General features: G+C 53.2%; 1 protein-coding gene across 1 annotated transcript; it reads right to left on the reverse strand.

The window, feature by feature from the left end:
• Window positions 1-21,117: 21,117 nt before the first annotated feature.
• FEM1A (fem-1 homolog A) lies at window positions 21,118-24,997 on the reverse strand. Its single transcript, XM_033195908.1, has one exon. The coding sequence runs from the start codon at window positions 24,828-24,830 to the stop codon at window positions 22,821-22,823; it is 2,010 nt and encodes a 669-aa protein (XP_033051799.1). The 5' UTR covers window positions 24,831-24,997; the 3' UTR covers window positions 21,118-22,820.
• Between the last annotated feature and the right edge of the window lie 450 nt (window positions 24,998-25,447).

The raw sequence follows: 25,447 nt of genomic DNA on the forward strand, positions 1-25,447 counted from the left end.
TTGAGGTCAGAAGCTTGAGACCAGCCTGGCCAATATGATGAAACCCTGTCTCTACTACAAATAGAAAAACCAGTTGGGTGTGGTGGAACGCACCTGTAGTCTTAGCTACTCGCGAGGCTGAGGCAGGAGAATCGCTTGAACCTGGGAGGCAGAGGTTGCAGTGAACTGAGATTGTGCCACTGCACTCCAGCCTGGGCAACAGAGCAAGACTCGGTATCAGGAAAGAAAGAAAGAAAGAAAGAAAAGAGAGAAAGAGAGAAAGAGAGAGAGAGAAAGGAAGGAAGGAAGGAAGGAAGGAAGGAAGGATGGATGGATGTGGTGGCTCATGCTTGTAATCCCAGCACTTTGGGAGGCCGAGGCGGGTGGATCACCTGAGGTCAGGAGTTCAAGACCAGCCTGGCTAACATGATGAAACCCCGTCTTTACTAAAAATACAAATTAGCTGGGTGTGGTGGTGGGTGCCTGTAATCCCAGCTACTCAGGAGGCTGAGGCAGGAGAATCGCTTGAACTTGGGAGGCGGAGGTTGCAGTGAGCTGAGATTGTGCTACTGTACTCCAGCCTGAGTGACGAGAGTGAAACTCCGTCTCAAATAATAATAAAAATAAATAGGGAGGCACGGTGGCGAAGGCCCATCGTCCTGGTGCATAAGGAGGCAAGGCCAGACGTTCGAGATCAGCCTGGGCAACATAGGAAGCCCTCATCGATATAACAAAAAATCAAATACATAAATAAACACACACATTTTCATCCTCAAAACAACCCCTCAAGGTAGAAGCTTCTATTATGGATCCACCCTACAGATGGGGCAAACTGAGGCCCAAAAAGATTAATTCTGACTCCAAAAGCCACACGGATCGGAAATGGGGACTTGCAATGAAAGGAGCTAAGGAGGAAGCGAACGACAGTCCCCGAAGGTGAAACTGGACTCACCGAGCAGAGAACCCGAGGGGCCCCTCCCGCCTGACAACCTGATTGCCAGGCCACGTGGAAGGAGGAGGCTGGTGTGAATCACCCAGCAGCCATGCACCACTTGCTATTTTAGGTGCTGACTCAGATTTTGTCAGAGCTCTGGTCCCGGTGGCAGCCGCAGCGGCCCTGAAGTGAAACTGGGGAGCAGAGTTCTGAGATGAGATTCCAGGGTGTGGTCAGGCTGTTCCCAACAGAGGGTTTCAGACCATCCAGGCCGGAACCAGCTGCAAATACCTGAGCAGGGGCAGTGAACTGGCTATTTCTTTATTTGACCAACGTTCATCGAGCGCCCACTGTGTGCTGGGAATTGTCCCAGACAGCAGACAGAAGTGATTAGTCAGTGACTGTCATTTCCGTAGGGGAGGAGAGGAAGGAAGGAATAGTAAACAAGTTATCAAAGAAGGAAGCAAAATAGTTTCAGAAAGTGAAGAGGCTTCAGGCCAGTTGTGGTGGCTCACGCCTATAATCCCAGCACTCTGGGAGGCTGAGGTGGGTGGATCACCTAAGGTCAGGAGTTCAAGACCAGCCTGGCCAACATGGTGAAACCCCATCTCTATTAAAAATACAAAACCGGCTGGGCGTGGTGGCTTACGCCTGTAATCCCAGCACTTTGGGAGGCTGAGGCAGGCAGATCATGAAGTCAGGAGATCAAGATGGATGTGAATGGTGGAATCTCAGCTCACTGCAACCTCCACCTCTTGGGTTCAAGCAGTTCTCCTGCCTCAGCCTCCCGAGTAGCTGGGATGACAGGCACCCACCACCACGCCCAGCTAATTTTTTTTATTTTTTATTTTATTTTAGTAGAGATGGGGTTTCACCATGTTGTCCAGACTGGTCTCGAACTCCTGACCTCAGGTGATCCATCTGCTTCGGCCTCCCAAAATGCTGGGATTACAGGCGTGAGCCACCATGCCTGGTCCGCAGCCTTTTTCTGGGCCTCATCTTCCTCATTTGTAGCACGGACCTCAGATCTGGAACTCCCATTCCTAGCTGTCTCCATGTACCTCCTTTAGATCTGTAAAGGAGGGTCATTTCGAATGCCCCGAGGGTCGGGCACAGTGGCTCACGTCTGTAATCCCAGTAGTTTGGGTGGCCGAAGTGGGAGGATCACATGAGGCCAGGACTTTGAGATCAGCCTGGACAACATAGTGAGAATCCTGTCTCAATGAAATGAAATGAAATAATGAAAGACAAAGCCAGGCATGGTGGCACCCACCTGTTGCCCCAGCTTCTCGGGAGGCTGAGGCAGGAGGATCCCTTGAGACTACACTCCAGCCTTGGTGACAGAGCTGGACCTTGTCTAAAAAAAAAAAAAAAGTGTCCAGGCACGTTGGCTCATGCCTGTAATCCTAGCACTTTGGGAGGCCGAGGTGGGCAGATCACTCAATGTCAGGAGTTCGAGACTAGCCTGACCAACATGGTGAAACCCTGTCTCTACTAAAAATGCAAAAATTAGCCGAGCATGGTAGGCGCCTGTAATCCCAGCTCCTCAGGAAGCTAAGGCAGGAGAATCACTTGAACCCGGGAGGCGGAGGTTGAAGTGAGCCAAGATCGCACCATTGCACTCCACCCTGGGTGACAGAGCGAGACTCCGTCTCAAAAAAAAAAAAAAAAAAGCCCAGGTTGGGCGCGGTGGCTCACACCTGTAATCCCAGCACTTTGGGAGGCCGAGGCGGGCGGATCACGAGGTCAGGAGATCAAGACCATCCTGGCTAACATGGTGAAACCTCGTCTTTACTAAAAATACAAAAAATTAGCCGGGCGTGGTGGCAGGTGCCTGTAGTTCCAGCTACTCCGGAGGCTGAGGCAGGAGAATGGCGTGAACCAGGGAGGCGGTGGTTGTAGTGAGCCAAGATCGTGCCACTGCACTCCAGCCTGGGTGACAGAGCAAGACTCTGTCTCAGGAAAAAAAAAAAAAAGCCCCCAGGATCTGAGGGCCTTATCCCTGGGGGGTGTCCAGGCCCTGGGCCAAGGGGACCATCATTGTTCATCATTTTTTTTTTTTTTTTTTTTTTTTTTTTTTTTTTTTTGAGACGGAGTCTCGCTCTGTCGCCCAGGCTGGAGTGCAGTGGCCGGATCTCAGCTCACTGCAAGCTCCGCCTCCCGGGTTTACGCCATTCTCCTGCCTCAGCCTCCCGAGTAGCTGGGACTACAGGCGCCCGCCACCTCGCCCGGCTAGTTTTGTATTTTTAGTAGAGACGGGGTTTCACCGTGTTAGCCAGGATGGTCTCGATCTCCTGACCTCGTGATCCGCCCGTCTCGGCCTCCCAAAGTGCTGGGATTACAGGCTTGAGCCACCGCGCCCGGCCCATTGTTCATCATTTTTTTTTTTTTTTGAGACGGAGTCTCGCTCTGTCGCCCAGGCTGGAGTGCAGTGGCCGGATCTCAGCTCACTGCAACCTCTGCCTCTCAGGTTTAAGGGATTCTCCTGCCCCAGACTCCAGAGTTGCTGGGATTACAGGCTTGAGCCACCGCGCCCGGCCCATTGTTCATCATTTTTTTTTTTTTTTTTTGAGACGGAGTCTCGCTCTGTCGCCCAGGCTGGAGTGCAGTGGCCGGATCTCAGCTCACTGCAACCTCTGCCTCTCAGGTTAAGGGATTCTCCTGCCCCAGACTCCAGAGTTGCTGGGATTACAGGCGGGTGCCACCACACTCGGATAATTTTTGTCTTTTTAGTAGAGATGGATTTTCACCATGTTGGCCAGGCTGGTTGCGAACTCCTGACCTCAAGTGATCCACCTGCCTCGGCCTCTCAAAGTGCTGGGATTACAGGTGTGAGTCACCGCGCCTGGCCTGTGAATTCTTTTGATAAGCAATTATTGAGCGCTTGCTGTATGCAAGTCTCTATGGGGCCCTGGGGCCACAGAGTTGTTCCCTGCCCTGGTTCACTGGGCAGTGAGGGAGGAGTAGGCAGAGTCATCCTTCCATGTATCTGTCAGCATGTATTGAGCACCTGTGTGTGCGAGCTCTACACTGGCGGTCACTGTGGAGGTGACCAACACAAATCTGTTTTGTCTCCTCAGGAAACAAATCTGTGTTGTCGTCCCAGCGCGCCGGCTCACACCTGTAATCCCAGCACTTTGGGAGGCTGAGTGGAGCTGATAATCTGACGTCGGGAGTTCAAGACCAGCCTGACCAATATGGAGAAACTCAGTCTCTACTGAAAATACAAAACAATTAGCTAGGCATGGTGGCTCCTGCCTGTAATCCCAACTACTCGGGAGGCAGAGGCAGGAGAATTTCTTGAACCTGGGAGGCAGAGGTTGTGGTGAGCCAAGATCATGCCATTGCACTCCAGCCTGGGCGACAAGAGAGAAACTCCATTAAAAAAAAAAAAAAAGGCAGGCCGGGCGCGGTGGCTCAAGCCTGTAATCCCAGCACTTTGGAGGCCGAGACGGGCGGATCACGAGGTCAGGAGATCGAGACCATCCTGGCTAACACGGTGAAACCTCGTCTCTACTAAAAGAATACAAAAAACTAGCGGGCGAGGTAGCGGGGCCTGTAGTCCCAGCTACTCGGGAGGCTGAGGCAGGAGAATAGCGTAAACCCGGGAGGCAGAGCTTGCAGTGAGCTGAGATCGGCCATTGCACTCCAGCCTGGGTGGCAGAGCGAGACTCCGTCTCAAAAAAAAAAAAAAAAAAAAAAAAAAAAAAAGGCCGGGCATGGTGGCTCAAGCCTGTAATCCCAGCACTTTGGGAGGCCGAGACGGGCGGATCACGAGGTCAGGAGATCGAGACCATCCTGGCTAACACAGTCAAACCTCGTCTCTACTAAAAAATACAAAAAACTAGCCGGGCGAGGTGGTGGGCGCCTGTAGTCCCAGCTACTCGGGAGGCTGAGGCAGGAGAATGGCGTGAACCCGGGAGGGGGAGCTTGCAGTGAGCTGAGATCTGGCCACTGCACTCCAGCCTGGGCAACAGAGCGAGACTCCGTCTCAAAAAAAGAAAAAAAAAAAAAGACGAAGAAAATCTATGTTGTCCAGTGCTGGAGACAGACAGTATCAGGCAGCTATGGGGTGATGGGGGCTCTGATGGGGAAGCTGTGGGACCCCAGAGGGGACCCTAGACTGGCCTGGGAAGATTAAGGGAAGTTTCTGAAAGAAGGAAGTAAGCTAAGACCTCAGGCCTACATCGGAATGAGCCACAGGTGGGGAGAGAGTTCTAGAAGGTGGTACAGCATAGGGGAAGGTCTGGAAGGCAGTTTCAGTCAGGACCAGGTCCCCAGAGCTAGAGGCTCAGCTGCGATTTGTGCTGCCCTGGCGCCCTCTGGTGGTCACCATCCACCAGCGCCACGTGGCCACGAAGGCCCAGATTCCCTGGGAGCCTAACAGCCTTGAAGAAAAATAGGAAGAAAAAAATATAAGAAAATGTCCTATTTATTTATTTATTTATTTAGAGATGGAGTTTTTGCTCTTGTTGTCCAGGCTGGAGTGCAATGACGCGATCTTGGCTCACTGCAACCTCTGCCTCCCGGTTTCAAGCGGTTCTCCTGTCTCAGCCTCCCGAGTAGCTGGGATTACAGGCATGCACTACCATGCCCAGCTAATTTCGTGTTTTTAATGGAGACGAGGTTTCTCCATGTTGGTCAGGCGGGTCTTGAACTCCTGACCTCAGATGATCAGCCTGCCTTGGCCTCCCAAAGTGCTGGGATTACAGGCGTGAGCCATCGAGCCCGGCCCAATGTCCCCTCTATTTAAAAACGGTGAGGCCGGGCGCGGTGGCTCAAGCCTGTAATCCCAGCACTTTGGGAGGCCGAGATGGGCGGATCACAAGGTCAGGAGATCGAGACCATCCTGGCTAATACGGTGAAACCCGTCTCTACTAAAGAATACAAAAAACTAGCCGGCGACGAGGCGGGCGCCTGTAGTCCCAGCTACTTGGGAGGCGGAGGCAGGAGAATGGCGTGAACCTGGGAGGCGGAGCTTGCAGTGAGCTGAGATCCGGCCACCGCACTCCAGCCTGGGCGACAGAGCCAGACTCCGTCTCAAAAAAAAAAAAAATAAAATAAAATAAAAATAAATAAAAAAATAAAAACGGTGAAATGTGAATAAATAACAGAGGATTTCTTTTTTTCTTTTTTTTTTTTGAGACTGAGTCTCGCTCTGTCACCCAGGCTGGAGTGCAGTGGCCAGATCTCAGCTCACTGCAAGCTCCGCCTCCCGGGTTCACGCCATTCTCCTGCCTCAGCCTCCCGAGTAGCTGGGACTACAGGCGCCCACCACCTCGCCCGGCTAGTTTTTTGTATTTTTTAGTAGAGACGGGGTTTCACCGTGTTAGCCAGGATGGTCTCGATCTCCTGACCTCGTGATCCGCCTGTCTCGGCCTCCCAAAGTGCTGCGATTACAGGCTTGAGCCACCGCGCCCGGCCGAGGATTTCTTTCTGCAAGTCAGTATACACACAGCCAGACTGGGCTGGGCAGCTATGTGTGCCTGCTTGGAACGATCTCTTTCTGATATATATTTTTTTGAGACTGACTCTCACTCTGTTGCCCAGACTGGAGTGCAGAGGCCTGATCTCAGTTCATTGCAACTTCCACCTCACAGGTTCAAGCAATTCACCTGCCTCAGCTTCCTGAGTAACTGGGATTACAGGCATGCGCCACTATGCCCGGCTAATTTTTATATTTTTAGTAGAGATGGGGTTTCGCATATGTTGGCCACGCTGGTCTTGAACTCCTGAGTAGCTGGGATTACAGGCATGCACCACCATGCCCGGCTAATTTTGTATTTTTAGTAGAGATGGAGTTTTTGCATGTTGGTCAGGCTGGTCCTGAACTCTTGACCTTAGGTGATCCACCTGCCTTGGCCTCCCAAAGTGCTAGGATTACAGGTGTGAGCCACTGCGCCTGGCATTTATTGTTATTATTATTTATTTATTTACTTTATTTTTTATTTTTTGAGATGGCGTCTTGCTCCGTCATCCAGGCTGGAGTGCAGTGACGTGATCTCCACTTCCTGGTTTAAGTGATTTTTGTGCTTCAGCCTCCCAAGTAGCTGGGATTACAGGCGCCCGCCACCATGCCCAGCTAATTTTTGTATTTTTAGTAGAGACGGGATTTCACCATGTTGGCCAGGCTGGTCTTGAACTCCTAACCTCAGGTGATCCACCCACCTTGGCCTCCCAAGGTGTTGGGATTTCATGTGTGAGCTACTGCGCCCAGTCCTGTTATTTCTTAAGTGGAAACATCAGTGGTTTTTACTGTATTCACTATATTATGCAACTATCACCACTATCTAATTTCAGAAACTTTCATCACCCCAAAAAGCAGCACTGGAACCATCAGCTGACACTCCCAACTGCCGTCCCCGCCAGCCCCGCACCCACGCATCCCCTTCCTGTATCTGTGGATGGGCCTGTCCTGCACATTTCACTGAAATTGGATCACATGGCTGGGCGCAGTGGCTCACGCCTGTAATCCCAGCACTCTGGGAGGATCATGAGGTCAGGAGATCGAGACCATCCTGACTAATATGGTGAAACCCCGTCTCTACTAAAAATATTAAAAAATTAGCCGGGCGTGGTGGCGGGCACCTATAGTCCCAGATAGGAGGCTGAGGCAGGAGAATGGCGTGAACCTCGGAGGCGGAGCTTGCAGTGAGCCGAGATCATGCCACTGCACTCCAGCCTGGGTGACAGAGCTAGACTCTGTCTCAAAAAAAAAAAAAGAAAGAAATTGGATCACACACTGTATGGCCTTTTGTGTCTGCCTTTTCTCACTGAGCAAAACATGAATATCTTTTCTGATGCCCATCCTTTTTTTTAAGACAGTGTCTCATTCTGTTACACCCAGGCTGGAGTGCAGTGGCAAGATCGTGGTTCACTGTAGCCTTGAACTCCTGGGCTCAAGCGATCCTCCCGCCTCAGCCTCCCAGGTAGCGGGGACTACAGGCAGGCACCACCTCACCTGGCTAATTTTTGTATTTTTTGTAGAGACAAGAGTCTCGCTATGTTACCCAGGCTGATCTCAGACTCCTGAGCTTAAGTGATCCTCCTGCCTTGGCCTCCCAAAGTGCTGGGATTACAGGTGTGAGCCACTGTGCCCAGCCCTTAGTTTCTTCTAGAAGCATCTGTTGCCCTCCTGGGCTTGGCATGAGGCTGAGCCTTTGCCGGGGGTCACCCTAATGCTGAAGCTAGAGATTGCATGACCCAGGCCCTGGCCCAGCCCTGCAGACTCCCTCCGGGAACTGAAAGGAGGAAGTTTCTGAGGCTGCACAGCCAGGCCCCGCTTGGCCCCTCTGGCCGTGAAAATAAAGGGCCTTCTGGAAGGCAGGGGCCAGAGCAGAGCTTCACTTCCTACAGGCTTTGCACCAGAAAGGAATTTCCAGAAAGCCCCCCAGGATCCTCTTCCTGTCCTGTCCTTCCTGTGAAACTATTACCATCCACCCCTCACCTCAGCCCTATGTCCCAGAAATTGCTCTGCTCAGCCAGGCGCGGTGGTTCACGTCTGTCATCCCAGCACTTTGGGAGGCTGAGGCTGGTGGATGACTTGAGCCCAGGAGTTCGAAACCAGCCCGGCCAACATGGTGAAATCCCATCTCCACAAAAATTACAACAAATAGCTGGGCGTGGTGGCGCGCACCCGTAATCCCAGCTACTCGAGGCTGAGGCAGGAGAATCGCTTGAACCCGGGAGGCAGAGGTTGCAGTCAGCCAAGATCTCACCACTGCACTCCAGCCTGGGCGACAGTATAAGACTCTATCTGAAAGAAAACAAAACTAAAAATAAAAAATACAATAAAATTGGCCGGGCACTGTGGCTTACGCCTGGATTCCCAGCTACTCGGGAGGCTGAGGCAGGAGAATTGCTTGAACCTGGGAGGTGGAGGTTGGAGTGAACTGAGATCTCACTACTACACTGCAGCCTGGGCAATAAGGCAAGATTCTGTCTCAAAAAAAAAAACAATAAAATAAAGAATATAAAGAATAAAAAGAAACTGCTCAGCTCAAGGTCCTTGGTGACCTTGTGTTGTTAAATCCAGGGTCACTTCTCCATCTGCCTTGACCTGTGGCCTTTGTCACTCTGCTCCAGCCATGTGAGCCTTCTTATTGTTCCTCCAACATGCAGGGTGTGGTCCTGCCTCAGGGCCTTTGCATAGGCTGTGCCTTCTGCCTGGAATGTCCTTCCCCCAAGCACCTACATGGCTCCCTCATCACTTCCTTCAGGTCTTTGCTCAAACATCACCATCTGGCTGAGGGTAGTAGTGGGCACCTGTTGTCCCAGCTGCTCCAGAGGCTGAGGTGGGAGGGTCACTTGAGCCCAGGATTTCGAGGCTGCAGTGAGTTATGATCGAACATGCCACTGCACTCCAGCCTGGGCGACACAGTGGGATGCTGTCTCTCCCTTTTTTTTTTTTTGAGACAGAGTCTCGCTCTGTCACCCAGGCTGGAGTGCAGTGGCATGATCTCGGCTCACTGCAAGCTCCACCTCCCAGGTTCACGCCATTCTGCTGCCTCAGCCTCCCAAGTAGCTGAGACTACAGGTGCCCGCCACCACGCTCGGCTAGTGTTTTTGTATTTTTTTTTTTTTTTTTGAGACGGAGTCTCGCTCTGTCGCCCAGCCTGGAGTGCAGTGGCCGGATCTCAGCTCACTGCAAGCTCCGCCTCCCGGGTTCCCGCCATTCTCCTGCCTCAGCCTCCCAAGTAGCTGGGACTACAGGCGCCCGCCAACGCGCCCGGCTAGTTTTTTGTATTTTTTTAGTAGAGACGGGGTTTCACCGTATTAGCCAGGATGGTCTCGATCTCCTGACCTCGTGATCCGCCCGTCTCGGCCTCCCAAAGTGCTGGGATTACAGGCTTGAGCCACCGCGCCCGGCCGTGTTTTTGTATTTTTAGCAGAGACGGGGTTTCACTGTGTTAGCCAGGATGATCTCGATCTTCTGACCTCGTGATCCTCCCACCTCGGCCTCCCAAAGTGCTGGGATTACAGGCTTGAGCCACCGCGCCGGCCGTGTTTTTGTATTTTTAGCAGAGACGGGGTTTCACTGTGTTAGCCAGGATGATCTCGATCTTCTGACCTCGTGATCCTCCCACCTCGGCCTCCCAAAGTGCTGGGATTACAGGCGTGAGCCACCGCGCCTGGCCGGGATGCTGTCTCTTGATTCCCTGTGGTATTGAAGGCCTCACCCTCTCAGTGGAGGCTTCTCTGAGCACCCCATTTAAAATTCATTCAAGGCCAGACATGGTGGCTCATATCTGTCATCCCAGCACTGAGGAGTCCGAGGCAGGGGAATGACTTGAGGTCAGGAGTTCAAGACCAACCTGGCCAACATGGTGAAACCCCCGTCTCTACCAAAAATACAAAAAATTAGCTAGGCCTGGTGGCACACACCTGTAATCCCAGCTGCTCAGGAGGCTGAGGCAGGAGAATCACTTGAACCTGGGAGGCAGAGGTTGCAGTGAGCTGAGATTGCACCACTGCACTCCAGCCTGGGTGACAGAGCAAGACCCTGTCTCAAAAAAATTTTAAAAATAAAATATAATAAAATTCATTTGGCTGGGTGCTGTGGCTCACGTCTGTAATCCCAGCACTTTGGGAGACCGAGGCGGGTGGATCACGAGGTCAGGAGATCGAGACCATCCTGGCTAACATGGTGAAACCCCGTTTCTACTAAAAAATACAAAAAACTAGCCGGGCGAGGTGGCGGGCGCCTGTAGTCCCATCTACTCGGGAGGCTGAGGCAGGAGAATGGCGTAAACCCGCGAGGCGGAGCTTGCAGTGAGCTGAGATCCGGCCACTGCACTCCAGCCTGGGCGACAGAGCGAGACTCTGTCTCAAAAAAAAAAAAAAAAAAATTTGCTGGGCGTGGTGGCGGGCGCCTGTAGTCCCAGCTGCTGGGGAGACTGAGGCAGGAGAATGGCGTGAACCCGGGAGGCAGAGCTTGCAGTGAGCCGAGATCGTGCCACTGCACTCCAGCCTGGGTGACACAGTGAGACTCCGTCTCAAAATAAATAAATAAATAAATAAATAAATAAATAAATAAACAGACAAAATAAAATAAAATTCGTTCAAAACAGCACCCACCAGATCCCCTGAATATGCATCTTTCCACAGCACTTTGGAGTTTGAGACAAATCCGATTAACTTATTCAGGGCCCACATGTCTATGGTCTGCCTGTCTGTGGACTTGATCACGGGATCCCAATAACAGATGCTCAGTCAATGTTTGAATTTGAATTGATCCCCAAGTCTTTTTTTTTTTTTTTTTTTTTTTGAGACGGAGTTTCACTCTTGCCAAGACTGGAGTGCAGCGGCGCCATCTCGGCTCACTGCAACCTCTGCCTCCCGGGTTCAAGTGATTCTCCTATCTCAGTCTCCCAATTAGCTGGGGTTACACGCACACGCCACCACGCCCAGCTAGTTTTGTATTTTTAGTAGAGATGGGGTTTCACTGTGTTGGTCAGGCTGGTCTCCAACTCCTGACCTCAAGTGATCTGTCCGCCTCAGCCTCCCAAAGTGCTGGGATGACAGGCATGAGCCACCGTGATGCCCAAGTCTTTTTAAAATTTTATTTATTTAATTTATTTTTGAGACAGGGTCCCACTCTGTCACCCAGGCTGGAATGCAGTGATGCCATCACAGCTCACTGCAGCCTCAACCCTTCCAGGTCACGCAATCCTCCCACCTCAGCCTCCTGAGTAGCTGGGACCACAGGTGCATGCCATCACACACAGGTAATTTTTGTAAAGATAGGGTTTTGCTGTGTTGCCCTGGCTGATTTCAAACTCCTGGGTTTAAGCAATCTGCCCAGCTCGGCCTCCCAAAGTGTTGGGATTACAGGCATGCACCACTATGCCAAGCCGCTTTTTTTTTTTTTTGAGACAGGGTCTCACTGTTGCTCAGGCTGGAGTGCAGTGTTGTGATCACAGCTCACTGCGGCCTTGACCTCCCAGGCTCAAGCAATCCTCCCACCTCAGCCTCCTGAGTAGCTGGGATTACAGGCATGTGCCACCACATGCAGCTAATTTTTTTTGTAGTTTTAGTAGAGATGGGGTTTCACCATGTTGGCCAGGCTGGTCTCGAACTCCTGACCTCAAATGATTCTCCTGCCTCAGCTTCCCAAAGTGCTGGGATTACAGGCATGAGCCACTGCGCCCAGACTTACATGTTTTGTAGAGATGGAGTTTCACCATGTTGCCCAGGCTGGTCTCGAACTCCTGGGCTCAAGCAATCCTTCCGCCTTGGCCTCCCAGTGTTGGGACTGCAGGTATGAGCTTCTGCACCTGGCTTCAAGTCAGTTTTTCTGTTTCTCGATTCCATGTTCGCGTTCTTCTAGCTGGTGTATTTTGTTCATTCCCCCCATTATCTGTTCATTCCTTCGCTGAGCAGTGTGTTTTGAGCATCTACTGTATGCCAGGGTGGCTTCAGATCGGGTGGACGATGTTTTCTGGGACAGATCCCGTTGCTGTCCTCACGGGGCTCACAGCTCCAAGGGGAGGTGGGCATAGGAGGGTGGTCTCGTGTGGGCTTGCCCTGGGTGCAACGGGGATGGAGAAGGAACTAGGGGACGGAGACTCGGGGGCAGGGATCTGAACCCACCAGTAGTGCTCAGTGCTCTCTGCAGCCCCAGGAAGGAAAGAGCACTCCGGGTGGAGGGCATGGCACAGGCAACAACCCGGAGGGGTAGGAGAGAGTGTGGAGCCTCCAAGGGACCGAGGGGAGCCAGTGTGGCCCACCTTGGTGCAGGCCTTGTGTCCCCCAAGCCTGGAGGCAGGGGAGGCAAGAATTATCTGTGGGGACCCAGAGGGTGTCGCAATGAGCAGACGCTGCCACCAGAGGGCACCACCGGACAGCGGTTCCAGCCTCTCCCAACGACGGCTGGCGCGGGGACAGTCCCTCTTTCCCGGGCCTGCTCCAAAGAGAGAGCCCAAAGCGGGAGGGGTCCTGAAAAAGTGCCCAGTCCCAGCCATGCCAACAGCCTCCTCGCCCCTCTGTAAATTGCAACAATAGACCAGGTGCGGTGGCTCACGCCTGTAATCCCAGCACTTTGGGAAGTCGAGGCGGGTGGATCACCTGAGGTCAGGAGTTCGAGGACCAGCCTGGCCAACATGGTGAAACCCCATCTCTACTAAAAATACAAAAATTAGCTGGGCACGGTGGCCGGCATGTGTAGTCCCAGCTATTCGGGAGGCTGAGGCAGGAGAATCGCTTGAATCCGGGAGGCGGAGATTGCAATGAGCCGATATGGCGCCACTGCACTCCAGCCTGGGTGACAGAGCAATACTCTGCCTCAACAATAAATAAATAAATAAATAATTGCAACAATAATGACAGCCAAATACCTATCCCCATTGGCAGGTCACTAGGGCTCTTTTTGCCCCATTTTGCAGATGGGGAAACTGAGGCACAGAGAGATAGTGTCGCTTTGCAAAGTCACACAGTGAGACTGTAAAGCCGGGACTAGGATGAGGCCAGAGAGCACCCTCAGAGACAAATTAAAGGCAGAGTTCATCCTCAGGGGTGCACAGGTGCAGGATCTTTGGAAATCTCTGTCTAATATTGTTTCCAGCCCGGCTAGAGCCCAGAGAGGGCAGATGCCAGCCTGAGGCCACACAGCAGGCTCTTCTCCAGTCCCCTCCCCCGAGAGTGTCTCCCTGCAGCCCTGGGGTTTGCCTGGGCTCACAAATGCCATCCCCAAGTGCCCCTGGGCGGGGATCTTTTATTTTTAACCTGTTCAGTGGCTGCAGCCTTATTATAGCCCTGGGAGGCTGCCACGGTCTCCAGTTTCCAAGGGAAGCTGCAAAACTTTTTCTCTTCTGAGGAAAAGGAGTGTCTGGGTGCAGTGGCTCTTTCCTGTAATCCCTGTATTTGGGGAGGCTGAAGTGGATCACTTAAGCCCGGGAGTTTGGCACCAGCCTGGCCAACACAGTGAGACCCCTATCTCTTTTTTTTTTTTTTTGAGGCAGAGTCTCGCTCTGTCGCCCGGACTGGAGTGCAGTGGCCGGATCTCAGCTCACTGCAAGCTCCGCCTCCCAGGTTTACGCCATTCTCCTGCCTCAGCCTCCCTAGTAGCTGGGACTACAGGCGCCCGCCACCTCGCCCAGCTAGTTTTTTTGTATTTTTGGTAGAGACGGGGTTTCACCGTATTAGCCAGGATGGTCTCGATCTCCTGACCTCGTGATCCACCCGTCTCAGCCTCCCAAAGTGCTGGGATTACAGGCTTGAGCCACCGCGCCCGGCCTCTATTTTTATTTTTTATTATTTATTTGTTTTTTATTTTGAGACGAAGTCTCACTCTGTCGCCCAGGCTGGAGTGGCAGTGGCACAATCCCAGCTCACTGCAACCTCCACTTCCTGGGTTCAAGTGATTCTCATGCCTCAGCCTCCTAAGCAGTTGGGATTACAGGCACGCACCACCACACCCGGCTAATTTTGTATTTTTAGTAGAGACGGGGTTTCACCATGTTGGCCAGGCTGGCCTTGAACTCCTGACCTCAAGTGATTCTCCCGCCTCAGCCTCCCAAAGTGCTGGGATTACAGGCGTGAGCCACCACACCTGGCCAAAATCAATGCATTTTCTTTTCTTTTTTCTTTTAAGAGATGGCGTCTTGCTGTGTTGGCTGGTCTTGAACTCCAGGCCTTCAGTGATCCTCTCATCTTACCCTCCTGAGTAGCTGGGATTACAGGCGTTTGCCGTTGTGCCTGGCTCTTTAATGTATTTTCTATTGCTTGATCCAGTTAACATTTTTCTTTAAATAGGCTTTAAAAATCAGTCCTTATTTTTTTGGGAATTAGATCTTGGTGATGGTTATACAATCTTGTACATATACTAAAAGCCCCTGAATTATCCATGTTAAAATGGTGAATTGTGGCCAGGCACGGTTGCTCACGCCTGTAATCCCAGCACTTTGGGAGGCCGAGGCGGGAGAATCACAAGGTCAGGAGATCGAGAGCATCCTGGCTAACACGGTGAAACCCTGTCTCCACTGAAAGTACAAAAAATTATCCAGGCGTGGTGGCGGGCACCTGTAGTCCCAACTACTCGGGAGGCTGAGGCAGGAGAATGGTGCAAACCCGGGAGGCAGAGGCTGCAGTAAGCAGAGATCACGCCACTGCACTCCAGCCTGGGCGATGGAGCGAAACTCTGTGTCAAAGAAAAAAAACTGAATTTTATGTTTTGCAACTTATATCTCCATTAAAAAATATAAAAGCCATTACAAATGTAAAAACCATTCAACTCGTATTAATTATTTATTTATCTTGAGACAGGGTCTCCTTCTGTCACCCAGGCTGAAGTGCAGTGGTGTGATCACAGCTCACTACGGCCTCCACTTCCTGGGCTCAAGCGATCCTCCCACCTCAGCCTCCCAAAATGCTGGGATTACAGGCATGAGCCACTCTTGAGCAGCTAGGACCACAGGTGCACACCACCACACCCAGCTAATTTTTACATATTTCTTGTAGAGATGAGGGGGTGGGTCTCACTATGTTGTCCAGGCTGGTCTCGAACACCTGGGCTCAACCAACCCTCCCACCTCAGCCTCCCAAAATGCTGAGATTACAGGCATGAGCCACTGTCCCTGGCTGTGGGACTGCACGTTAGATAATCCGTGAAGGCTTCATGGAGGAGATGACATTGGATCAAGATCATTGCTTTAATCGACATCAAATAATTAATAAGTTAATAATTCAAATTAATACATTTGAATTACTATCAATCATTAAATCATGTCTATTAAGTTAACAGACATAAGCTTTAATAGGAGATATCAAGGCACGGGGGGAGGGAGGGGGTTGTCCTGGGGAATTCTAAACGTCCCAATTCGTGTGGAGGTTCAAGGTGTCTTGTACAACCCACTGGAGAAACAGGAGCTGGGACCGGCGGGGGCACATTCTCTTGGCCCAGCACATGGGCAGTGCTGCCCACATTTGGCCCGGGTCTTGCCTAATACGTGTTTTGGTAAACACTCGGTCAGAGCACCCTCTGTTTTTTCCAGTCCCGAAGCTCCCCGCAGGAATCCACACCCCCGCTCCACCCCTCTCTCTCGGGACATGGATTCAATGTCCCCGGTGGGTCATCTGGCCTTTTCGGCCTGTGACGTGATTCGAGCGGTGCTATCTTTAACCCCGGGCAGGGGCGTTCCCTCCCCGTCGACGTTGCTCGGATAACAGTCCTGGAATTTCACAGGGGTGGCGGCCCCCGGGGTCTGGCAAAGCCATCGGGGCCTGTTCGTGTCCCCTGCTGCTTGCTGCCCCAAGTAGTCAGAGGAGGTCGTGAATTCCCAACTCGTTCACTGTTCACTCACTCAGCCCATATTTACAGGCCACCTGGCGTGGAACAGACCCTGGCCTGGGTGCTGAGGACGCAGCAGTGACCAAGACCCTCAAAGGGTTGGGGAGGGTCTGAGAAAGTCACTGACTGAGTAGACGAGCAAATGAGAAGAACGCCAGACCCCCCACTTCAGTTCTGTGGAATCAGATTGACAGCAGGCTGGGAAGGGCAGTTTGCGAGCTTGGGGGGTCCCCACTCCCCAAGCCGGGCTTGCCTGGCTGGGCTGCCTGGCTCTCGACACCTTCCAGCAGGGAATTAAGCTTTGACCCGGATGTTTCCTGGCTGGGTAAGCTTAGACAAGCCCCCTCCCCTCTCTGAGCCTGTTTCTCTGAGAGCTGCTGGATCAGCCCTCACCTGAAGCTCTTAGAACTTTAAGATGGCCTTCATCTTAAGAGGTCTGTTTTTCCTACTTTATTATTCTTATTTTTCTTCCATCCATGGGACTCTGACATGTTTTTCCTCCTTTAAAGGGCTGCTGTGTAAACAGGCAGTGCATTTAACCACAAACGACTTGGGTCACCCTCTTGGCTTCATGGCCTTAGGCACTCCACTTGAGATCTCTGAGCTTTTTTCTCCACTGATCAGCGGCAGGTAGTCATTTTATTATTGTGGACAGTTCTTGCTAACTTCGATGGCGTTGATGGCTCCATTTTACAGCAACCCCAGTTACACGTGGATTACAGGCCTTCTGGAGGCCCTCCCCAGGCCAAGCCAGTTGGCACATCCCACCCCTGGGCTACTACGATTGGGTCACGGAAGAATATGGGACGCAGGCTGGTCCAATCAGAGCTAATCTTGGTGTTTTTTGTTTGTTTGTTTTTGAGACAGAGTCTCACTCTGTTGCCCAGACTGGAGTGCAGTGGCACGGTCTCAGCTCATCGCAACATCCACCTCCCGGATTCAAGGGATTCTCCTGCCTCAGCCTCCCGAGTAACTGGGATTACAGGTGCCTGCCACCACGCCCGGCTAATTTTTTGTACTTTTAGTATAGATAGCGTTTCACCATGTTGACCAGAATGGTCTCAAACTCCTGACCTCGTGATCCACCCGCCTCAGTCTCCCGAAGTGCTGGGATTACAGGCGTGAGCCACCGCGCTCGGTCACGAATCTTGGGATTTGACTGGGAGGAAGATGCTCTCTTTTCTCCTGGTGGTCATCTTGGGATCCCCACCCCCACCCCAGTCTCAGGGAGGCTAGCAACCAGGTCTTTAGGAGCAACTGGGATCTGCTGGATCAGCCCTCACCTGAAACTGGTAGAGCTTTAAGATGGCCTTCATTAGTTGGTATGAGGCCTTCATTAGGAGGTTACGATCCCCAGGTCTGAGCTTTCAAAGCAAGCATTTAGCTCAGATACTTTTTGTGAGTGATTTGCTTGGGGTTAGGGGACCGATTCTGGCAGACCCCCGAGGGAAACAGACGCTCAGGATGTGGAGGCAGGATGGCCATCTGCCCCAGGGAGGGGAGAGCTTCTGCCAAAACAACACCAGAAAGCAGGGGAAAGGGATCCGTGTGTCTGCCGTCCGGGATGGAGAATCAGCACAAGGTATGAACTCTGACAGCCCTGGGTTCCCATCTCAGCCCTTCCTTCATGTGCTGTCTGTGTCTCTAGGCACTGTTTTTGTTTTTTGTTTTTTGTTTTTGAGACGGAGTCTTGCTCTGTCCCCCAGGCTGGAGTGCAGTGGCGCGATCTCAGCTCACTGCAAGCTCCACCTCCCGGGTTCACGCCATTCTCCTGCCTCAGCCTCATGAGTAGCTGGGACTACAGGTGCCTGCCACCACACCCGGCTAATTTTTTTCTATTTTTAGTAGAGACGGGGTTTCACCGTCACTGTTAGCCAGGATGATCTCCATCTCCTGACCTCGTGATCCTCCCGCCTTGGCCTCCCAAAGTGCTGGGATTATAGGTGTGAGCTACCACGCCCGGCCAGCCTTAGGCATCTTAACGTCGCTTAGTAGCCTCAGTTACCTCGCCTGCCATACAGGACCTAATTTGTTTTTTTTGAAACAGGGTCTCACTCTGTTGCCCAGGCTGGAGTGTGGTGGTGCCATCAAGGCTCGCTGCAGCCTCGAGCTCCTGGGCTCAATCAGTCCTCCTGCTTCAGCCTCCCCAGCAGCAGCTGGGACTACACATCCCCACGCCTGGCTAATTTTTTTTTTTTTTTTTTGTAGAGACAGGATCTCACTTTGCTGCCCATGCTGGTCTCAAACTCGTAGGCTCAAGTAATCCTCCAGCCTTGGCCTCCCAAGGTGCTGGGATTACAGGCATGAGCCACCGTGCGTGGCCAGGACCTACTTTAGATAGGACCTACTTTGGGAGGAAGATGCTCTCTTTTCTGCGGGTGGTCATCTTGGGACGCCCACCTCACCCCAGTCTCAGGGGAGCGATCAGCCAGCTCTTTAGGAATGATTGGGATCTGCTGGATCAGCCCTCACCTGAAACTGGTAGAGCTTTAACATGGCCTTCAGCTTAACAGGGCTGTTTTTCCTACTTCCTTCTTCTTCTTCTTATTTTTCTTCCATCCATGGGACTCTGATATGTTTTTCCTCCCTTAGAGGGCTGTTGTGTAAACAGGCAGTGCATTTAACTACAGAGAATGGTGCCTGGCATACAGTAGGTGCTCAATAAATGCTCACTAGTACTGTCTCCCCCAGGAGACGGCTTTGAGAGCAGCACCTGCTGATTCAAATCCACTCCTTTGATGCGACAGCAAACAGACGACAGCCCAACAGCTGTCACCTGTGGCACTGTCCAGTCCCGAATGAAACCAGACAACAGGTGCGTGAAGGCAAGAGATGGGAGACACCCACCCTCGGGACAGCCCTCCAACCCAATGCACCATGGAAGTAGCATGCACTCCACAGCAGGGCCTCCCTCCACTGCCACGTGAGGCGGGGGCGCAGGGATGAACCACACGTTGGTATCGACAGCTCAATCCTTATCCCCAAGGGGTCCTGGAACCCGCCTGGCACATGGCAGGGGCTCAGCAAAATCCCACAGGCCCAGCTAATGGGGTGGTGCTTTCTAGTGGAGGTTTGACTGTTCTAATATGGAGAAAACCAGAATTTTAGAATGGAACAAGTTTATACAAGGAAGTGAGATGAGATGGCAGATAAAAAAAGGGGCCTGGTGTGCTGGCTCACGCCTGTAATCCCAGCACTTTGGGAGGCTGAGGCGAGTGGATCATTTGAGGTTAGGAATTTGAGACCATCCTGGCTAACACGGTGAAACCCCGTCTCTACTAAAAAATACAAAAAACTAGCCGGGCGAGGTGGCGGGCGCCTGTAGTCCCAGCTACTCCGGAGGCTGAGGCAGGAGAATGGCGTAAACCCGGGAGGCAGAGCTTGCAGTGAGCTGAGATCCGGCCACTGCACTCCAGCCCGGGCGAGAGCGAGACTCCGTCTCAAAAAAAAAAAAAAAAAAAATACAAAAATTAGGCCAGGTGTGGTGGTGCACGCCTGTCATCCCAGCTACTCGGGGGGCTGAGGCAGGAGAATTGCTTGAACCCAGGAAGCGGAGGTTGCCGAGTCTGCACCCCTGCACTCCAGCCTGGGTGACAGAGCAAGACTCCATCTCGAAAGAAAAAAAAAAAAAAAGAAAAAGAAAAAGGGAAGGGGGATTTTCCTCACTAAGCCTGAACTAGCTCTAGGAAATCCAAGTTCACCAAAGACGCTTACTGGCTTCATCGGTGAGTCTTGCTGGAAAGCAGGCTCGGTTTGACCAAAACACAAACACCAACACACCGTTCTCCACCGTCTCTGTCCCAGCTCCTCAGGCACCAGCCCCTCCTGAGGGAGGCTTCCTGTGAACTTCATTCTCCCCACCTTAAAGGAACCACCCTTTCCTTCTAGAGGTAACCCTACCCAAAAGCAGGGGTTTGGACTAAGTTAGTGGTTTTCACTTTTTTTTTTTTTTTGTCGCTCAGGCGGGAGTGCAGTGGTGCAGTCATGGCTCACTGCGGCCTCAACCTCCTAGGCTCAAGTGATCCTCCCATCTCAGCCTCTGAAGTAGCTGGGATTATAGGTGCATGCCACCATTCCTGGTTACTTTTAAAAAATAGTTCTAGAGGCTGGGCATGGTGGCGTATGCCGGCAGTCCCAGCTGCTTGGGAGACTGAGGCGGGAGAATCGCTTGAACCCGGGAGGCGGAGCTTGCAGTGAGCTGAGATGGTGCCACTGCACTCCAGCCTAGGTGACAGAGCGAGACTCCGTCTAAAAAAAAAAAAAAAATTGTAGATACAGAGGTCTTACCATGTTGCCTAGGCTTCCCAAGGTGCTGAGATTACAGATGTGAGTCACCATACCCAGACTATTTTTTATTTTTGTAAAGACAGGCTCTTACTATGTTGCCCAGGCTTTTTCTTTCTTTCTTTCTTTCTTTTTTTTTAACAGCAACATACTGGTTTTCAAGTGAAATTTTACACAAAGCCCCAGTATATAACATAGAGGCCAGGTGCAGTGGTTCATGCTTGTAATCCCAGCACTTTGGGAGGCCGAGGTGGGAGGATCGCTTGAGTCCAGGAGTTTGAGACCAGCCTGGCCAACATGGCAAAACCTGCCTCTACGGAAAATACAAAAATTAGCTGGGCATGGTGGCAGGTGCCTGTCATCTCAGCTACTCAGGTGGCTGAGGTAGGAGAATCGTTTGAACCCAGGAGGTGGAGTGAGCCGAGATCACACCACTGTACTCCAGCCTGGGTGACAGGGTGAGACTCTCTCAAAAATAATAATAAAATAAAATAAGCCCCAGTATATAACACAGAAACCCCTCTGGCTAGGGGAGGTGGCCCTAGAGCTCTCTGTTCACTCAGACCAATGCCATGGACGGATCCACCTACCACCCACTTTCCCAGTTGATCCATGCCAAGGACGCATCAGGCGATTCTCTTCCAGTATCTTTTTAATGACTTAAACACCAGCGCGGAGTAAACGGCCTCATTTCTGTGCTCTGTGCTTTGGGAGGGATGGGGATGCCATTTCCCACCTTGGCTGAGTTAAGTTAAAACCTGTCTTGCAAATAAATAAATAATTTCCTAACACGGCAAACAAAACAAAACAAAAAAAAAATCCAAACGAGACCTAGTTTCCATCCAGGGACAGGACGTTTCTGGACACCCCTGGTTGCTGCTCCTCCTAAGGGCCTGGCTACTGCAGGGAGGATGTAATGAGAATGGCTTCCCTTCTGCTGTTTGCTGCTGTCTATGCCGGCCAAGAACCTGCTCCCGTCTGCCTGGGCTGATGGAGTCTCGCTCTTGAGAAAAATCTTGCTGGGGCAGGTCCTCTGGCAGCCCCAGCACCTCACCCTGAGACATGGGAACCTGAGACTTTGTCCAAAGCTCAGCTGGAAGGCTGGTCTTGGCACTCAATGTCTTAGCTAGTGGATTTATCGCATTAAGACTGTACTTGGGCCCTTTTCATGATGACTTGGGTCCCAATCCTCGGAGCAACTGAAAAAACAGCCCGGGCCATCTGTAGATGCACCCACAATGAAATCAGAGGCCACATGAGGTTTGCAAGGCGGAGTGACCTGTACTTTTAACTCGGGCACGATGGCAATGCAGACCCAAACCAATTGTGCCAGTTCTTGCTGGGTGGCAAAGTGTTGTCAGGCTTTGTGGTCACTCCTGATTTCTGCTTGGAAGAACAGTTCTCTTTCTAACGAGAATGGAAAATTGGAAAGGCCTGTAAAATTGGAAAGCCTGTAAAAGGCGGTAGAGTGGAGATGTATAAAAATGTACGGTCGCCCGTGTTTTAGGGGTCGACACCCATGGACTTTTATCTCGCTCACCAAATTCCTCACACATACAGCTCACTCCTGTGGCCTCGGCCATCTCAGGCACCACAAAATCCTCACTGCTTGAAATTCACTTATGGAGTCCAACAAACAACTTTCTTTAAAAAAAAAAAAAAGGCAGTAAAATCTCAGAACTTCTGTGCAATGCTTGCAACCTGCCCACTTATTAAATAAACAGAACACCAAACCAACCGAAAGCTATGCAAGTGGCAGACTGCCCTGGGCAGAGCCCTGCCTGTCTGCCAGGGACTATGGTGGCACGGGAGCAGGGCGTGATCGTGCTAGAAGAAATGAGAGGTGGGCTCATTCCCCGACTTTCAAACTCTCATCTCGGGAACCCCCAGTCCTAACACTGTATTCGGCAGCTGGAGTTATCCGGCCACATAAAGGGGCAAGGGAAGGAAGACCGTCCTCAACTTCTTCCTGTGTTTCTGGCAGGGAAGGAACGCAATGGCTTCGGTCCCTCCACCTCTAGGGTAACGAGGCAAAGGCCTCTGTAACCCAGGCAGACAGGATGTGGGGAAGGTCTTGGGTCTTTTCCTGACTCAGAATGAGTGAGCGGGCTCCTGGAGAAAGACTGTCCTCTTAGCACGTGACCCTGAAGGCTTCTAGCACCAAAGGCTCGCTAACACCTCCCACCCTCTCTGCAGGTAAAGGGATGGGAGGTGGAAGAACCCTTTTCCTGATTGGTGCCGGAAAGAGGCAAGAAGGAGCATCTGCTACACCCCAGCCCGATTTCCCGCCTTTCAGCAGGAGAGTGGAGAGGTGAGGGTACAGACGTTCTGGGCAGGTCAGTGCAGTTCAATGAATGCCTCCAGATCTTCCGGGATGAAGCCCTTGTAAGGGATCTTGTTCTTATCCAGGGCCCGGGCCGCAAGGCACTGCAGGGTAACGTAGTTGAAGGGCTGCATGGTGCCCCTGGCCAGCAGCTTCTCGTCCAGCAGCTCGTAGGCCGTCTTCTTGAAGGCGTTGGTGGCGTCCATGTGGGCCCCTGCTTCGATCAGGGCATTCATGATGGCCGGGCAGTTGTTCTGGGCTGCTATGTGTAGTGGGGTGTTGTTGTCAAAATCCCTGCTGTCCGGGTCGGCCCCGCAGTCGAGCAGCACTTTGACCACGTGCAGGGAGGGGAATCTGCCCACGGGGTAGCGGCCCACGTTTGTGGTGTCCTTGTCCACAGCCATGTGCAGAGGGGTGAAGCCGTTCTTGCCCCTGGGCGCGCACTTGAGCAGGCGGTAGACGGTCTGGTGCTTCAGGTGCTCCTGGCTGGGGGTGCACTCCACTTTCTCTAACAGGTAGAGCAGGTGGAGGATGATGGCCAGCGCCTTGGTGAACTGGGCCGAGTCTCCGGGCTCCCTGGGCAGCTGCAGGGCCCGTTCCACTTCCCGGACCCCTTTGGTGAGGACCCCCATGAGGTCTGCAAAGCCGATCTGGGTGCCCAGACTGCCCTTGGCAGCCCGGTCCTGCAGCACGTAGGAGAAGAGTTCCGCGAAGGAGAGGAAGCTGCTGGCGGTCATGGGGCTCAGAGGCTCCAGGTTGGTCTGTTGCATGTCCAGGGCGTACTTCCACAAGCGGATGCAGCGCTCGAAATTGCCCGAGTCGGCGTACACCGCGCCCCTGTAACGGATATAATAGGAAGTGTCGGGGTGCGAGGGACCGAGGATGCGCTCCCGGATCAACAGGGCCTGCATGCGCATCTCATCCGGGTCGGTGATCAGCGCCTCCAGCTCCTCGGTGGTGTTGACCTCCCTGGAATAGTCATAGGCCAGGACCAGCTGTGGGGGCTCCGGTTTGGGCAGGTATTCGCCCCCCTGGTGACGCAGCTCCATGGCCCGCCTCCAGTGTTTGAGGGCCCCAAGCAGATCTCGTTTTTTATCCACATACGTAGCTCCCAGCAATTCCAAGGCTTCCACTGCAGCTTCCCGGCTGGTGGGACAGCAGCTTTCGTAAGATTCCCCGTTCAGTGGTTCCTCCGGGGAGGAGCTGCAGCATGGAGCCCCCTGAGGCTGCGCACACCCCTGGCTGGTAGAGGGGCCTTCTTGGGGCAGCCCAGGCTGAGCCTCTCCCCCTGCGATCTGCTCCTGGCCGGGCTGCTCCTGGATGAGGTACTCCACAATGTTGGTGTGGCCCGTCACACTGGCCGCGAGCAGCGGGGTCATGCCGTAGCCGTCACGTTCCATGCGGGCCTTGCACCCCAGCAGCAGCTGCAGGATCTCCAGGCTGCCGGACTCGGCGCAGTCGTGCAGGGCCGTGTTGCCCTTGGCGCTGCGCCGGTTCACCTGGGCGCCCTGCTCCAGCAGGTAGCGGGCGATCTCACGATGGCCCTTGTAGCACGAGATCATGAGGCACGTGTGGCCGTGCCGGTTGGCCACCTCAAGGTCGGCCTGGTGCTCGCCGACCAGGTAGCGCACCACCTCCAGGTGGCCGTCGAAGCATGCGGCGCGCAGGGGCGTGGAGTTGGTGCGCGTGGTGCGGTTCACCGAGGCCCCGCGGCGCAGCAAGCTCCGCACCACGTCCAGGTGGCCGGCGGCGGAGGCGGCCCACAGCGGCGGCGCGCCCTCGATGGTCTCGCCATCGAAGTGCACCGAGCCACCGGCCTCCACGCTCGCGCCGCACCGGTCCACCAGGTACTCCACCACATCCAGGTGGCCGTAGCGGGCGGCGATGAGCAGCGGCGTCCCCCCGCCGGCCACCTCGCCCGTCAGCTCGTCCAGTTCCTCCCGGCTCCGGCCGCTGAGCAGCTTCTGGAGCAGCTGCAGCTTGCCGTCACGGGCAGCGTTGTACACGGCGGTGCGGAGGTCCATGGTTCGGGCCTCCGCCAGGCCATGGGCCGGCCGCCGGAGGACAGGGAGACAGGATCAGAGCCCGGACGGGCGGGAGGCAACCTTCACCGTCTCCCTCGCCGCCATCTTAGGGGGTTCCTCGGGCGGAACAAAATGGCTGCCGCGACCCGACGAATGGGAGCACGCCGGGAAATGGAGTCCTCTGCGCGGGCCCACTCCATAGAACAAAAAAGGAATCATGGGGGATTAAGACTACACTTCCCAAAAGGCCACAGGACAGCCCCTGCGAGCTGTGAGCGCGCGGCATGATGGGAATTGGCGTTCCAGTCCCAGCACACGACCAGGGAAGTTAGCGATTTGAGGACTACAATTCCCGTCATGCAGCGCCACACGACCTAGCTTGTGGGAACCGGCGAAATTTGGTGACGTACTTCCCGTGGCTGTCTCTACGTCAGAGCCTATGGAAAAAGCCGCGCGATGCCCTTAAGGACTGCATTTCCCAAAAGGCATGGCGAGCGACTCTGAGCCAATCAGGACCTAGACCGAAAGCCAAGCTCGGCCAGAGGGGGCGTGTCACGATTCGGGGTTGGAGCATAGGCGAGCGGCCCACCGGCAGGGGGCGCCAAGAGGAGGCTGAA

Source organism: Trachypithecus francoisi, unplaced genomic scaffold (assembly GCF_009764315.1).
Source record: "Trachypithecus francoisi isolate TF-2019V2 unplaced genomic scaffold, Tfra_2.0 Lachesis_group5, whole genome shotgun sequence".
In the NCBI taxonomy this organism is placed as follows: domain Eukaryota; kingdom Metazoa; phylum Chordata; class Mammalia; order Primates; family Cercopithecidae; genus Trachypithecus; species Trachypithecus francoisi.

Bases quoted from the DNA above. Each gene is read 5' to 3' on its own strand.
- FEM1A (XM_033195908.1), bottom strand. From the start codon at position 24,830: ATGGACCTCCGCACCGCCGTGTACAACGCTGCCCGTGACGGCAAGCTG.